Below are 16,257 nucleotides of genomic sequence, written 5' to 3'. Positions count from 1 at the left end.
CATGCAATCACTGCTAGTTAAGCATCTTTATATACTACACTTGACTCTTTGCATGGATTTTAGTTTTTGTTTTATTTTTTATTTTGAGCAATGGATTTTAGTTCTTGTTCCTCCATTATTATATTTTTCATTATTATATAATAATTTTTTATATGAATAATGCTAGCAACATTCATTTTAACGCACTCTTCATAACACTAATAGTTAAGGTTGTGCCTTCTTGAGTAGTTGTTGCAGTAGGTTAACAATGTGACATGGATCCAATGTTCCATGACAACGTAAACATACTTTGGTCTCTCAGCATAGGATCCGAAAAGATATATGAAAGTATTTTATATATCCATGTCATGCATCTTCACACATTGCATGTCTTTAGCCGGCATCAGCAAACATGATTCTAAAAGATTGTTTATGCCGACTTGAACCAAACTCCTTGATAACTTCAGTGGAGATCTTCCTCCCACACCTAGTCCTGTTGCATATAGGATTAAATCATCGATCGATATGTTGCAATCTTCTGGAAACATCGAACACAACAAAAAGAGCAACTCTGCTTCCTTGTTTTGTAAATATTTATAGCTTAGTTCAAGACAACTCAAAGCATCTCTCACTCCTTCATCATGATCATCGAATGCATGAATTCCTCATCTTATGTAGTGCCACATCCCACTCACTTTTATGCTTTCCTTTTAAGCAAGACACCATAGTTACAATAGCCAGGGGCAGTCCCTTACATTTATCGCAGAGTTCTTGTGGCACACCATCCATTGACTTGGAAAACTTGTCTGTAATCTTTTGCATGCTTTTGGAACAAAGTCCCGGATTCATCTTTAGATAAGAGCTCCAGATGAATATTCTTTTGACAGTCCATTGAAGTGCATACTTGCTGATTACGAGTGGTTACAAAAATTTTAACAAGAATTCGTTTATTTTCTTTCAAACTCAACCACAACCGTTGTGCTCTTCCCTCTTCGCTTTCTTCCTTGAGTTTCAAGTTTAACATGTCTGCCATTTTTCCTTGAATGTCTCTAATATTTGGAGTTTGAGACACTGTGATAGATATTACCTTATCGAACATATTTGATTCTTGAGCCTTCTTACGGACTTCGGTTACAAGTGTTGTTTTGCCACATCCACGTCATTTAGTAACTCCAAGAGCTGATTGTAAGTAAGTAAAATTCTCGGACAACTGGTATTCAATGCCTGGAAGAGGAGCATAATGAGAAAATGGTTGAATATCACTTTTACATCTTAATTTTCCGAATGCCTCTACCTTCTTTACCATTTTCCTTCTGATACAATATCTTATCCATGCTGGAAGTTCTCCTCGAAAGCAACTGGTGTCTGCTCTCATCCTTTGTTCCAATTCTTCCACCTCTTCTAATAGGCTCTGCACATCATGTAGCCACTTTTCCACGGGTTTCTCGATAATAATTCATGTGACTATTAATAAGTCAGGGACAATCGCTTAAGTATGTGGGAATATATCTTCCAACATCAGTTTTCTTGCATGGGTGTCCGTATGTTGCAATTTCAAGAGTTACATCAAGGGATGAGTTAAAAATAGTACTAACGTAACTTCAAATATAGTGTATATAAAGAAGATTCTTGAAATGTATGACACTAGAGGTTGATATCGTATCTTTAGTAGAACTCTTATTTAGATAATTCTTGATTTCAAATAATCATAAAGTGCATATAATTTTTCTGAAAACACTTGCTCAATATTGGTTGATTTACATAAATTACACATTAGACGCGTGCAAAATGAATTTTATTAACACATTAGATGCTAATTACTTATTCAATTATTATATGAATTTTTTTCCTTTTCACTTCCATAAAACCTTCCCAAAAGGTAACCAAAAAATAAAATTATAACCCTCCCAATCTCAGAATTTTTTGAACCTTTAAATGTCAGCTTACTTCTACAATGTAAAATAATGTTTCTGATGTGTAGTCACAATTCTAAAATGGATAAAAAAATTATAATATAAAGGAATGATGATTTAGATAGCTTTAAGTTTATCAAATTACATGCAAGCTTGATAATTCAAAAGAAATTGCATAATGTTGTCTATTGAAAGATATATAATGGTGAATAGATCATCATAATTAATTTTTTTAACATAGTAACATAGAAAATATAATTCATCTATACTATTTATAAATCTATATCTTATATAAAGAAAATAACATGTTTGACTATTTTGGGCTAACTTTCTCTCTTTCAAAAGGACCCTCAACTTTCAATACAAATATCACATATAACAAATAGATAAGAGTGAATTTAAATATTAAAATAAAAGTATAACAAACACGATATGAGTATATATATGTCCAATTTTTTTCATTTATCATTTAAAAATTGTATCAAACTAGATGAGTGTATCTATACTTACTTTTTCATTATCCCAACTAGCGAAAAGACTGGCACTCACGTGATCGTCTTTCCGCTCTTTTTATTGCGCTAATGTTTAAAAATTATGAGCGGTATTTTTTTTATGAAATTTTAATTTTGATTAAAAGTAAAAATATAAATGTTTTGTGCTTTCAAATTATAACAAATCAAACTAACTATGATTCATTTTTTTCAATGAAACCAACAATATAACAAAAAATATAATAAAAATTCTTATTTTTTTAATAACACTAACAACATTCTTTATCTCTCAAAAAAAAAACTAACAACATTCTTTATCATATAAAAAATTGTCGTTTAAGGGTATAATTGGGATAATGAAAAAGTAAGTATAGATACACTCATCTAGTTTGTTACCTTTTTTAAATGATAAAGAAAGATCTGAACATTCGTGTTTGTTACACTTTTTTTTAATTAATATTTAAATTTATTTTTATCTATTTGTTACATGTGTTATTTGTATAGAAAATTGAAGACATTTTTGGAAAGAAAAATCAGCCCAAAAGAGGTGAAAGGTGTAGTTTTCTTTATATATTGATATATAGTATAGATTATATTCTTAAACAATTTTTTCTATACTAAAGATCGTTGTTGGTGTCAATAACAGAAAATAAGAATTTAGATTATATTCTTTTGTTATATTAGTTTAGTTTGTTATAACTTGAAATCAATAAACATTTATATTTATATTTTTAGTTTTAAACAAACCAAAACCAATTGGGTGAACAAATAATAAAACCGAAAAGATTGGATCGAATGATTTTTCCTCCCAAAACCGAACCAATTCAATCGAACACCCCTGGTGCAAGGCACGTTTTCCACCTGGTTTTTATAAGGATAAGATGCTTGAACCAACCATGATTTTAGATCGATAACCACTTCTAATGGTGCCATGAGTACCTTTCTCAATGACTTTAAAGTAGAAAAGTTAGTTTCAATTAAATATGAAAAGAAAGAGTTCGATATAATTTAATAGGAAAAGGAGCACAAGATAAGATAATTAATTGGAAGATTTCTCAAAACAAGAAAAAGATAATTAATTGGAAGAGTTAGTTCCAATTTAATAGGAAAAGGATGATATAAATAATTAAGTAAAAAAGATTGTTGCAATTTAACAGGAATCAGTAGAATATAAGTTAATTAAGTGGGTTTCCCCTAAAACAAAACAATAGAAAAGATAATCAAGTGGAAACGCATCCGTTTCTAAACCCTCAACCTTAAGTTGCACGCATCCATTATACTATCTCCGCCCAGCTGCTTTCTCTGCTGCCTTTGGCCGTTGCACACCACTCGCGATCTCCACTCAATGACGGAAAGTGCTCAGGCAGGTACGCGCAGACATGAGTCTTACTCGGGAAGGGATTCACGTGGTAGGTACTATGATCATGAATGTGATAGAAAGCGAAGCAGATATGAAGGTTCAAGGAGAATGCCTAACAGATATGACTTGCACAATCGCCGATGGGAATGGGAAGATACTCCATGGCATCCTCGTTCGTCCTTTAATTCGCCTTCTCCTTTGGACCATGTTTCTCCATCTCCTTTTCCAATACGGGCTTCTGGCTCACGCAAATCTTCTGTTGCTGGATATAATCGAAGATTGCATAAACTCGCTTTTTCTTCAGAATACTATGAGGAGGAAATAGCAAATAAATCTGACTTGGGTGAAGAACACAAGTATGAGATTACTGAAAGCATGTGTCGGGAGATGGAATATGATGCAGACCGAGCATGGTATGATAGAGAGGAAGGAAGTACATTGTTTGATTTTGATAACTCTTCACTTTTTCTTGGAGATGAGGCTTCATATCAGAAAAAAGAGGCCAAGTTGGCCAAAAGATTGGTCCGAAGAGATGGCACTAAGATATCCCTTTCTCAAAGCAAGAAATTGTCTCAGATTACAACTGATAATGCTCAATGGGAAGATCGGCAGCTGCTGAGATCAGGTGTTGTTAAAGGCACAGAGGTTACGACTGAATTTGATGATGAGGATGAATGCAAGGTCGTTCTTCTTGTGCATGATACAAAGCCTCGTTTTCTTGATGGCAGAATTGTTTTTACCAAGCAGGCAGAGCCAATTATGCCAATAAAAGATCCAACATCTGACATGGCTATAATTTCTCGCAAAGGATCTGCGATGGTAAGAGAAATCCATGGGAAGCAGAGTTCGAACAAGTCTCGCCAACGCTTTTCGGAACTTGCAGGCTCAAAACTTGGTGATATATTAGGAGTTGAAAAAACACCAGAAAATATTGATGCAGACACTTCTGTAGTGGGTGAAGATGGTGAAATTGATTTTAAGGAAGAAGCTAAGTTTTCAAACCATATGAAGAAGGGAGAAGCTGTGAGTGACTTTGCTGTGTCAAAAACTCTTGCCGAGCAAAGGCAATATCTGCCGATTTTTTCAGTGCGGGAAGAGCTATTACAGGTGATTCGTGAAAATCAGGTTGTGGTTGTAGTTGGGGAAACAGGTTCAGGAAAGACAACCCAATTGACACAATATCTATATGAAGATGGCTACACTATAGGCGGTATAATAGGTTGTACGCAACCAAGGCGTGTGGCAGCGATGAGTGTTGCCAAGAGAGTTAGCGAGGAGATGGACACAGAGTTGGGAGATAAAGTTGGCTATGCTATACGTTTTGAAGATGTGACCGGACCAAATACCATAATAAAGTACATGACTGATGGGGTACTTCTACGTGAAACACTTAAAGACTCTGATTTAGACAAATATAGGGTTATTGTGATGGATGAAGCCCATGAAAGGTCATTAAGCACGGATGTCCTTTTTGGAATATTGAAGAAAGTTGTAGCACAACGCCGTGATTTCAAACTGATTGTCACATCAGCAACTCTGAATGCACAGAAATTTTCACATTTCTTTGGAAATGTTCCAATTTTTCATATTCCTGGGAGAACATTTCCTATCAATATATTATGGAGTAAAACTCCAGTTGAAGATTATGTTAAAGGTGCAGTGAAGCAGGCTATGACTATTCACATGACCAGCCCTCCAGGTGACATCCTTATCTTCATGACTGGCCAAGACGAGATTGAGGCAGCTTGTTACTCTCTTGCTGAAATAATGGAGCAGACGGTATCATCTTCAAAAAAAGAAGTCCCAAAACTTTTGATTCTTCCCGTATATTCTCAGCTTCCGGCTGACTTGCAAGCAAAGATATTTCAGAAAGCTGAAGATGGTGCACGCAAATGCATTGTGGCCACTAATATTGCTGAGACATCACTGACCGTGGATGGTATCTTCTATGTCATAGACACGGGCTATGGTAAAATGAAGGTGTACAATCCTAGGATGGGTATGGACGCTCTACAAGTCTTCCCTGTTAGCCAGGCTGCTGCTGACCAGCGTGCTGGTCGAGCTGGTCGAACTGGCCCTGGGACATGCTATCGGCTGTATACAGAGAGTGCTTACCTAAATGAAATGTTGGCCAGCCCTGTTCCAGAGATTCAAAGAACTAACCTTGGCAATGTGGTCTTGTTGCTGAAATCTCTTAAAGTTGAAAATTTACTCGACTTTGATTTCATTGATCCACCTCCGCAGGATAATATTCTCAATTCTATGTACCAGTTGTGGATGTTAGGTGCCCTTAACAATGCGGGGGGATTAACTGAACTTGGCTGGAAAATGGTTGAGTTTCCACTCGATCCTCCACTTTCCAAGATGCTTTTGATGGGTGAGCAGTTGGGGTGTCTTGAGGAGGTTCTGACAATAGTTTCCATGCTTTCAGTACCATCTGTTTTCTTTAGGCCAAAGGACCGAGCAGAGGAGAGTGATGCTGCACGTGAAAGATTTTTTGTGCCGGAATCTGATCATTTAACGCTTTACAATGTCTATCAGCAATGGAAACAACATGATTACAGAGGTGATTGGTGCAATGACCATTTTTTGCATGTTAAAGGTCTAAGAAAGGCTAGAGAGGTGAGATCCCAGCTGCTTGATATTCTCATGACCCTAAAAATTCCGTTGACCACGTGCTTTCCTGATACAGACATTGTTAGAAAAGCAATTTGTTCTGCATACTTCCACAATTCAGCAAGACGAAAGGGTGTGGGGGAGTATGTTAACACCCGCAATGGGATGCCATGTCATCTTCACCCCAGTAGTGCTCTCTATGGCATGGGTTGCACTCCCGAATATGTGGTTTATCACGAGTTAATCCTAACCACCAAGGAGTACATGCAATGTGCCACAGCGGTAGAGCCTAAGTGGATGGCTGAGCTCGGACCCATGTTTTTCTCTGTGACGGAGTCTGATGATACATCACTGATGGAGCATAAAAAGAAACAGAAACGAGAGAAAACGGCCATGAAGGAGGAAGTGGAGAATTTAAAGGATCAAGCGGAGTTTCAGAGAGAAAATAAACGGAAGCAGATAGAAAAAAGGGCCAAGAATCAGCAGCAGATTTCCATCCCAGGTTTAAAAAAGTGTTCTTCCGCATTCTTGAGACCAAAAAAGTTTGGTTTGTAAATGTTGTATAATACTGTGAAATATCTGTAAACTCATGCTAACGATTTTAACGAGTATTCTTAAAAGTATGAATAGCCGATTTGTTACTTAAGTTGATTTTTTTCATGCTACTTCCTGCTCCTCAGTTTACTCGTAAGAATTTTTGTATAATACACGCGCACTTAAATTTGCTTTGGAGCCTTGTGCTGTTATGTAATATATTGTTAGAAAGAAGAACTGCATGGGATCAACAAATTTCCATAAAAAGAAATTAAATATAATTAAGTGAAAGAGTTAGTTACAGTTTAATAGGAGATGAAAGATGAGTAGAACAAGTATTCATCTTTCTGCAAAACTGTTTCAACCCCACAATTTGTTCATATTATTATGTGAACCACTTTAATTAAAAGTGAACACTATAACTATTGGTAAACTAGAATAAGACCCGCGCGTTGCGCAGATTAAAATTATTTCGGTAAATTGTACATTTGGTCTTTGTAATATGAGCATTTTCTAATGGTATGCTTATGTTGTATATATTTTTCAATTTTAATTTATACTTATGTATATCTAGAGCTTTTCATTATAGTCATATTTTCTAGTTTCCCAACAATCGATCCTAAGCATTCACAAGCATTATATATCGATTCAGCATCTGCAACACATACCTGCATGAAACATTGATCAAATATAATGCCAAATAGGGTACACAATCTTGTTTCAATGGCTTGAGCCTTATATAACATATAAAATATGAATATAACATATATATTGTGCACCTCATTGATCAAGTATTATCCTCCAGGAGCAATGTAAATTCCAATACTGAATCAAACATATAGAATAAACGTGAGAAAATATCTCACCAAACACATAATTCTACTGAGACAAAAAATGAATATAATTTCAATAGACAGAGTGAGAAGGGTAGACAAAGTGATATCTTCTTGTGTATAGTTAAACAAAGAGATGGGAACAAACCATTCATTTTTTCTAGAATTCACCCCTTTTAAGGTTAATAAGTGGGATGTGTGGGATTCTTAGAAGGTTTATGAAGACAATACAAGATGAAAAAAATTCATTTCAAGTTAGGAGTTTCCAGACGGAAGAACGATAAAAAACGGGATGAAAACGCAAGAATTAGCACAGGAGGGGATGCCTCGCGCGCACAGGCCATGTGCACTTGCGAATAGGACAACCTTGGCTATTGTCCCATGCGCACCTACGCATCCCTACGGGCAGAATTGTCCTTTGCTTGTTTTTCAAGCTGGGCAGTGGAAAAAGCTCAGTTTTCTTCTCTTATACCCTAAGCAGTGGCGGAGCGAGGAAAAATAGCTCGGGTGGGCCACTAAAATAAAATATAATATGTAAACAAAACTATAATTGTAATAATAAGTTTAAGTGATGAAGTTTAACTAAAAAGTTAGGGTGGCGGGTACTTTTAAAAAAATGAATATAAGGGATTTTTTTTTAAAATTATGAGACTTTTTTTTTATATAGTACAGTTGTTAATTGGAGAAATTTCCCGTTGATAGTACAATATAAGGGATGTTGAAACCCAACACAAAATGGATCTATGATTTTTTAATTTTTTCAGGTGGGCCATTACACCACTTTGTGGGAATTTAAATGTGACAAAAACTAAAATTGACACAAAATCATTTAAAATCTCATAAAATAGACCTATAATTACTAGTTTTTAATTTTTTTCAGGTGGGCCATGTCCCACCCCGGCCCATCTAGGGCTCCGCCGCTGACCCTAAGTAATCATATGCTACAAATAGAGACCATGCACACACTTTTATTCATTCATAAAACTAACGGTTCAAGGCAAGGGTCAAACATCAAAGTTCCCAGGCAGATGATCATACTTTAAGGTATGTTTTTCTGTTAATTTGTAAAGATGTATGTTGCCATATGCAACTAAACCTCTTTGATTATAGGGCTCCAAGATGAACCCCTTCTTATTTGATGGATTCTATTAATAAAGTTTTCATCCAGTTATGCTTTTTTTGTGTCTGATTTAATTTGTACTTGCCTGTTCTTAATGCTTTTTCAATTAAGAATATGTTCGGTAATCTTGAAAATTGATCTGTAGTAGATTAGTAGGATTGACGACCCGTAATTCTTTCTATGTTCTTGGAAGTACTAATTGCTTATTTCTTAATTATTGTTAATGAAATTTAAGTATGAAACCTAGGGTTTTCTAATTCTTGAAGTAGATAGAATAGTCACAAGAAAGGGGGGTTTGAATTGTGAACCTTTAAAATTATCCTGTAACTTAAAAAGTACTCCCTCCGTTTCAAAATATAAGCAAAATTCACTTTTTAGGTTCATTCATTTAGTGATGTATGTGGTTCATCATATGGACCACATACATCATTAAATGAATGAACCTAAAAAGTGAATTTTGCTTATATTTTAAAACGGAGGGAGTAATTCTCAAGCTGAAACTTGGAATGGTTAAGTTAATAACAGACTTCAGAACGTTCTGATGTCTGAGTGCAGAAACAGTTTAACAAGATAAATGTGTATGTGTGTGTTTGTGTTTGCAGTAAATAAAGAGTATAGGGAAGAGAGAATAAACACATAGAGATTTATAGTGGTTCCCCCAATGTGGGTTAGTCCACTCCTCACAGTCTTGTGAGAGTTTCCACTATGATGCTTCAGATAACCTCTCAAATCCTGCACCTTACAATCTGTGCTCACCTGAACACTTACAACTCTGTATTCTCTAAGCCTCGGCAGGCTTGCACCTTGTTGCTAAGTTAACCACTTAGACTTTTACAACCTTTGCTCAAACTAACACTTTAGTACCCCTAAAACTAGATGAGACTTTCTTTACTTCTTGCTAAGTTACCCAATTAGACTTTTACACCTTTTGCTCAAACTAACACTTTAGTACCCCTAAAGCTAGATGAGACTTTACAAGATGTTTGGAGTTTGAATGGTTGAGAAACAAACAGAAGAGAGAGAAGAAGAGGAAGTTATCTTTAAGAGAGATAACAAAGAGTATTGATTTACACTACAAAGAAGGTAAACAAAGCCTTCAGTGATGATCAATTTCAGTTGCAAGAGCTTCAAACAATCTTTGTTGTTTTCTTGTATGCTTTGCAATTTGTGTGAAGTTTGAATGTTTGAGAATCAAACAGAGGAGGGGGAAGAGAAGGTATCTTTGCAAGAGATAACAAAGAGTATTGATGTGCACTAAGGAAACAAAAGCCTTAGAGATTGATCAATTTCAATTTGCAAGAGCTTTTAAACAATCTCAAGTTGTTTATTTGTATGCATTGCAATGGTGCAAGTTTTACTGAGCAATGGTGTAGGATGTCCAATGGTGTTATGCCACGTGTCCTGGGCCCACAAGCTTTTACTTGAAAATTTGGGTGAACATTCTGACCATCAGAATGTTGTTGTGTTTCCAGGATGAACATCAGAATGCTGCTGTGTTCTTCATCAGAATGTTGATATTCATGATGTTCTTCATCTGGGTTCATCAATGATGAATGTCTGATGAGTTTATGGGTTTGTTCAAGGCGTGACATGAGATTTGTTAGGCTTTATCCACCAAAAATAACTTCTCCATATGCATCAAAAGTTGCTGGATAAAGTAGGATAAAGTTGATTTAAATCTGCCTTGGATATTGTGCAGGAGAGAAAGGATAGTAGGTCTGCAGCTTCAGGCCCATGCTTCTATGAGGTTTGCTTGATTCTGATCAGAGGACAAGTTATCTCTGATGCAAGATCTCCTTTTTCTACCTTTTTTACCTTTCTACCAACTACACTGTTCATAACTGGAAGCATGTGCAGGAGTGAACATTCTGACCATCAGAATGTTTCATTTGCTCTTACTTTAGGATGATTTGTAAAACTACTTTTGATGTAATCAATCCTAATAGTAGAGACATAACTGAAGTGCAGTAAAGTAACCTCTAGGATAATATCCTCTTTGGAATATTCCTAGAACTTCAAGTGTTCATAGTCTTGAATGAACCTTGAAAACCTTTTTGACACTTTTCCTTGTCCAAGCCTTTATTGTTTATATATCCATGCAATTGTACTTTCCTGGACATATATTTATGTCACGTTGTAGTTTGCATGTTCTTCATGCTCTTGATGATTCTGGGTTTGCTTATGAACAACCTTCTGAACTATCATCAGAACGTTCTGATCAACTCTCTGATCAACATTCTGAACTAACTTTCTGAACTTCAGAATTAGTTCATGGATTCAATGTCCTTTGATTTCTTGTATCTTGGTATTATTTAAACCTTGTTCCTGTCTTAGTAAAACACTCAAGAGCACAAGTTAAATACCAAGGAATTAATCAAATTCCATTTAATCCTTAATCATTAAAGTTTATTATCTTTAAAATTAATTAGGGATTTTGCCTCAACTATTCTTCCTTTCGGGAACACCGCAATTTTTACTAGGTTAAATTGTAGCACATGTTGCCATAAGGGTTAATGGAGATTAGAAACTAGTTCCTTAAATCATCAATAGACACCACATAACTGTTGTTTTACTAAGTTAATTTCAACAAAGACAGAAAGGGGGATTCAAGGATTCCCTAATCCTCGTTATATATCTGAATCACAAACGTAATCTCGCATTGGGTAGGGCAATTAAACCCTACAACCCTCTTTTAATCTCTTTTCTATTTATTCCTTAAATAAGTTTTGCTAATTGCTAAGTTGAACGACAATTCTTGTGGAGACGATAAACTTACTAATTTAGCACTTTAATGCTTGTTACAATTTGGTGCACTTGCCAATTTCGTCCATCAAATTACAAAGTTTTGTTTCAGATTATAAATTGAGCATTTGAATAATGGAATATTTGTGCATCAAGAAACTTATGTTTCAAAAGTATTAAAATGTTTCTATATGGACAAATCTTATCCATTGTGTACTCCAATGGTTGTTCGATCACTGGATGTGGCGAAAGATCCTTTAGATCTCAAGAAGAGAATATAGAAATACTTGGTCATGAAGTACCATATCTCAGTGCAATCGGAACACTAATGTGCCTTGCTAATTATACACGTCCGGATATTTCATTTTCTGTCAATCTATTAGCAAGATATAGCTCATCACCTACATAGAGACATTGGAACGGAGTCAAGCATACACTTTGTTACCATAGAGGTACAATATACATGGGTTTATTTTATTCAAAAGTACCAAAATTAGAATTACCAGGTTATGCAGATGCGGGTTATCTGTTAGATCATCATAATAATATATCATAAACAAGTTACTTGTTTACATTTGGAGGTACAACCATTTCATGAAGAGTTGTGAAGCAAACCATAACAACAACATCATCAAATCATGCAGAACTCTTAGCACTACATGAGGTGAGTCGAGAATGTGTTTGGTTGAGGTCCCTAATTCCACACATACAAGAGAGTTGTTGTTTATCTATCGGGAGAATAAATGCGACAATTATTTACGAAGATAACACTACATGCATTGCACAGTTGAAAGATGATTACATTAAAGGAGATCAAACAAAACATATTTCTCCTAAATTCTTTTTAACTCATGATCTTCATAAGAGCAGTTATATAAGCATTCAATAAATTCGTTCTTGTGATAATCTTGCACATCTTTTCACAAAGTCACTCTCAAGCAGACTTTTTTCATGTAAAGGGATATTGTAAAAGGAAGAAATAAATATATCATGTAAAAGGATATTGCACTTTTTTTCCTTCCTTTTCCATTGAGTTTTTTTTTTTTTTTTTCTATAGTAAGGTTTAATGAGGCATATCGTGATGGATATCCAAGGAGGCATGTTACGAATAGTAAACTTAGTGCATGCCCATCCTTAATCTTCCACCTTTCTATAACCCCATTAGTGAATGTATGGTCAATGATTCTTAATTGCTTTGATCGTTCACTAGCTCGTTTGTCTCATATAAATATGACTCATATTTTAGTGTAATGACACATCTATGAAGAGAATAATACACTAAGCTCTCATTCTCTTCACCTTTGATTTTGTCCTTAATTTAGTTTATTTTATAACAATAACATTTAGGGTTAAATATGTTTTTGGTTCCTATAAATATGTTAACTTTTCATTTTAGTCCCTCTAAAAAATTTCTTCAACTTTTAGTCCCTCAAAAGTTTTCCATCCTTTAAAGTAAACTCATATGTAAAATTCATATTTTTGAATAAAATTTTGCAGAAAAATTTACAATATTATAAGAATCTCTCACAAAAAAATTAGAATATTTTTACAAAAATAAACTAAATATGAATTTTTCTATTTTTGACGGTTAAAAATTCATATTTAATTTATGTTTTGTTAAAAAATTCTATTTTTGTAGAAAGATTTTACAATATTGTACACAATTTTATTAAAAAATAAAAAAATTCAGTTAAAAACAGAGATCAAAAGTAATGATTGAAAATTTTATACGGACTAAAAGTTAAAGGAAAATTTTAGAGAGATTAAAATGAAAAATTTGTATATTTATAAAGATCAAAAACAAATTTAACCCTAACATTTATAACTTCAAAGGGAATCCTTAAAAAAAAAAAAAAAACTTCAAAGGGAAGAAAATGCAACAAAGCAAAACCTAAAAATAGTTTATGGGATAAAAACGTAATTTAGCCAAAAAAAATATCATTATCAACTAACCAATAAAATACTCGTTACACTCTTAAAAAAATAAAAATTACTACTAAATACTTGCTATGGAATAGCACAAAGTAAATGGTTATCCGCACAGGCACAACAAAACAAATCCAAACCGTTAGATTTCACTTATCAACGTTCAGTATTCTTTCTCACAATACACACGGATCGCCAATTTAAACCGTCGATTACTTAAAATCCAACGACCCATATCAAAACACAAAAACTCAATTCCCTCTAATAAATACTCCAACACCCCCTTCACAATTCCCCACACAAATCCAAGTCAAAACCCTAAATTTCCAAAATTACCCAATTTTCTCCGTTTCTCAAATTTTCTCTTGAAAATGTCAGGTCGTGGAAAGGGAGGTAAGGGACTAGGAAAGGGAGGTGCAAAGAGACATCGAAAAGTTCTTCGTGACAACATCCAGGGTATCACAAAGCCAGCGATTCGTCGATTGGCAAGAAGAGGTGGTGTTAAGAGAATCAGCGGCTTGATCTATGAGGAAACAAGAGGTGTTCTTAAGATTTTCTTGGAGAATGTGATTCGTGATGCGGTGACATACACTGAGCATGCAAGGAGGAAGACAGTGACTGCTATGGATGTTGTTTATGCTTTGAAGAGACAAGGAAGAACGCTTTATGGATTCGGAGGTTGAAGAAGATGAATTGGAACATGTGATGATGTGATTTTTCTTTATTATGATTAATTTGGTTGTTAATTAGGTTCTGTTTCTTTGTAAGTTTAACAAGAATGAAATCTAATGAAGTAATCGTTTCTGATGAATTATAATTTTGTGTTATTTTTCTCTTTTTTTAATCGTGTAGAAGAATCATTTAAGGAGAAAGATTAAGCTGATAATGCATCTGTTTACTTAAGCATCTATCCAATAGCTTAGTTTGTTGGTTGTTCAATAAGTGTTTATCATGATAAGCACTTATTTATATGCTATAATGTCTGTTTGGTTGTGTGTTTGTCTCCAAGCGTGCTTATGGCTTCTTTTGTTGTGATTTACTGAAGCTACAAAACTAAGCTTCTGCGGCAATATGGTTTTTTCAATCCAGAATTGGATAAACACATTGCAAAAGTGACATATGGACAATCTATTTTCATAATTATTTTAAAGAGCTAACAAAAATAACAATTTATGTACATGTTTGAAGCATTTTTTTCTCATAGTTCTTTCAAAAAGTCTTGTAAGTATTTATGTTAATAAATAAGCTCAAATAAGTCAATTAAAAAAGTATTAACCTTCTTATTGTGGTTTATGTATAGAGGTTTTTCCTTTTCGTTCTAATGGAACAGGAATGCGAATGAGAGAAGTCAGTTGGGGTTTATTATAGAGAAGTTTTTTTATATCAAGTATACATTAATGAGCATTTTATTTCTATCAGAAAATGTTGAAGATATAGTCTTATCACAAGAGCCGAGAGCGTTAGGTTTTCAATAAAACATCAAATGATATCTTATTTGTGAATTCTTGAAACCGATATATTTGAAATCATATCTAAAAAGAAAGATACATCAAAGAAAGAAAGCACGGATTTCAATATCCTTTCCCTCGTTTGGATCCAAAGAATGGTGGCATGGAAAGAACAAATTGGGTGTGGGGCCCACACAAAAACTTTCCCCTCTTTAATGGATAGAAAGTAGGACAATAGCTACAAATTTTTTGTTGTTCCTATTGAAGGATGGGATACAACGTTTTAAATTATTCTTTTATCTAACTTTCAAAATGAATTTAAAATTCTTTGTACCGTGAATATTAACTATTGTAACTTGAATGATTATTAATTGTACCATGATACATTGCATCTCTTCAAACATTTGCATCTCTTCCATATTACTTTAAACCTTTGTGACTTTGTACCATGATACATTGCATCTCTTCAAACGTTTGCATCTCTTCCATATTATTTTAAACCTTTGTGACTTTTGATATATATATATATATATATATATATATATATATATAGGGATTTGCTAGAACACACCCACTAGTTTTTATGTGGGAGTGTTTTAGCAAGCTACACCTTAAGGTGTATTTAACTACTTTTTTGTTATAACTTGCTAAAACACACCTTCTACAAAATAAGTGGGTGTATCCTAGCAAATGCCTATAGGAGTTGCTAACATACACCCACTTATTTTTTAGAAGGTGTGTTTTAGCAACATTCACCTTAAGGTGTATTTAACAACTTTTTAGTTATATTTTTGCTAAAATACACCTTAATAAAATCTAGTGGGTGTATCCTAGCAAACCCCATATATATATATATATATATATATATATATATATATATATATATATATATATGCACCTTTTGGATACAACTTCCATCATACGTGTATACATATATATATGTATACATACATAACAGTGATTGAATTTCTTCCTATCACAAAATTGATTCTTTCTTCATCAATACAAAATGAATCATCACCCAAATCCTCATGAAATCTCCTCCCAAAATTCTGCTATATCTAACTTCCATGACGAGAATAGAATTTAAGTGTATAAATGAATGATATGTTTTGCATTACAAATTCCTAGATATTGTTTTAGGATTGCTGTAGAAGAGAAATTATACATAAAAAGTGAGTTGTTATACTGAGTTGTTGTGGCTTCTACCCAAAACATCTATATCAAAAGCTTACAATCATTGTGTTATATGACACAATGTTAGTCAGATTAATAAGAAAAGGTATCACTGAATT

At 34.0% G+C, this 16,257-nt stretch overlaps 2 protein-coding genes and 1 pseudogene across 2 annotated transcripts; 2 read left to right on the top strand and 1 right to left on the bottom strand.

Annotated features, from left to right (window-relative positions):
- Positions 1-736: 736 nt before the first annotated feature.
- On the bottom strand, positions 737-1,429 carry LOC146938347 (putative disease resistance protein At5g05400; annotated as a pseudogene).
- A 2,299-nt stretch (positions 1,430-3,728) lies between these two features.
- On the top strand, positions 3,729-6,959 carry LOC146938346 (pre-mRNA-splicing factor ATP-dependent RNA helicase DEAH7-like). Its single transcript, XM_085749621.1, has one exon. The coding sequence runs from the start codon at positions 3,729-3,731 to the stop codon at positions 6,912-6,914; it is 3,186 nt and encodes a 1,061-aa protein (XP_085605747.1). The 3' UTR covers positions 6,915-6,959.
- A 6,856-nt stretch (positions 6,960-13,815) lies between these two features.
- Positions 13,816-14,325, top strand: LOC146938345 (histone H4). The gene has a single exon (XM_085752292.1). The coding sequence runs from the start codon at positions 13,886-13,888 to the stop codon at positions 14,195-14,197; it is 312 nt and encodes a 103-aa protein (XP_085608418.1). The 5' UTR covers positions 13,816-13,885; the 3' UTR covers positions 14,198-14,325.
- Positions 14,326-16,257: the final 1,932 nt, after the last annotated feature.

The sequence above is a fragment of the Medicago sativa genome, chromosome 3, assembly GCF_051527215.1.
Source record: "Medicago sativa cultivar Bolivia chromosome 3, Bolivia_mono, whole genome shotgun sequence".
NCBI classification, from domain to species: Eukaryota; Viridiplantae; Streptophyta; class Magnoliopsida; order Fabales; family Fabaceae; genus Medicago; species Medicago sativa.
The sequence above is the reverse complement of the archived record's forward strand: the minus strand, read 5'-3'. Positions and strand labels throughout refer to the sequence as shown.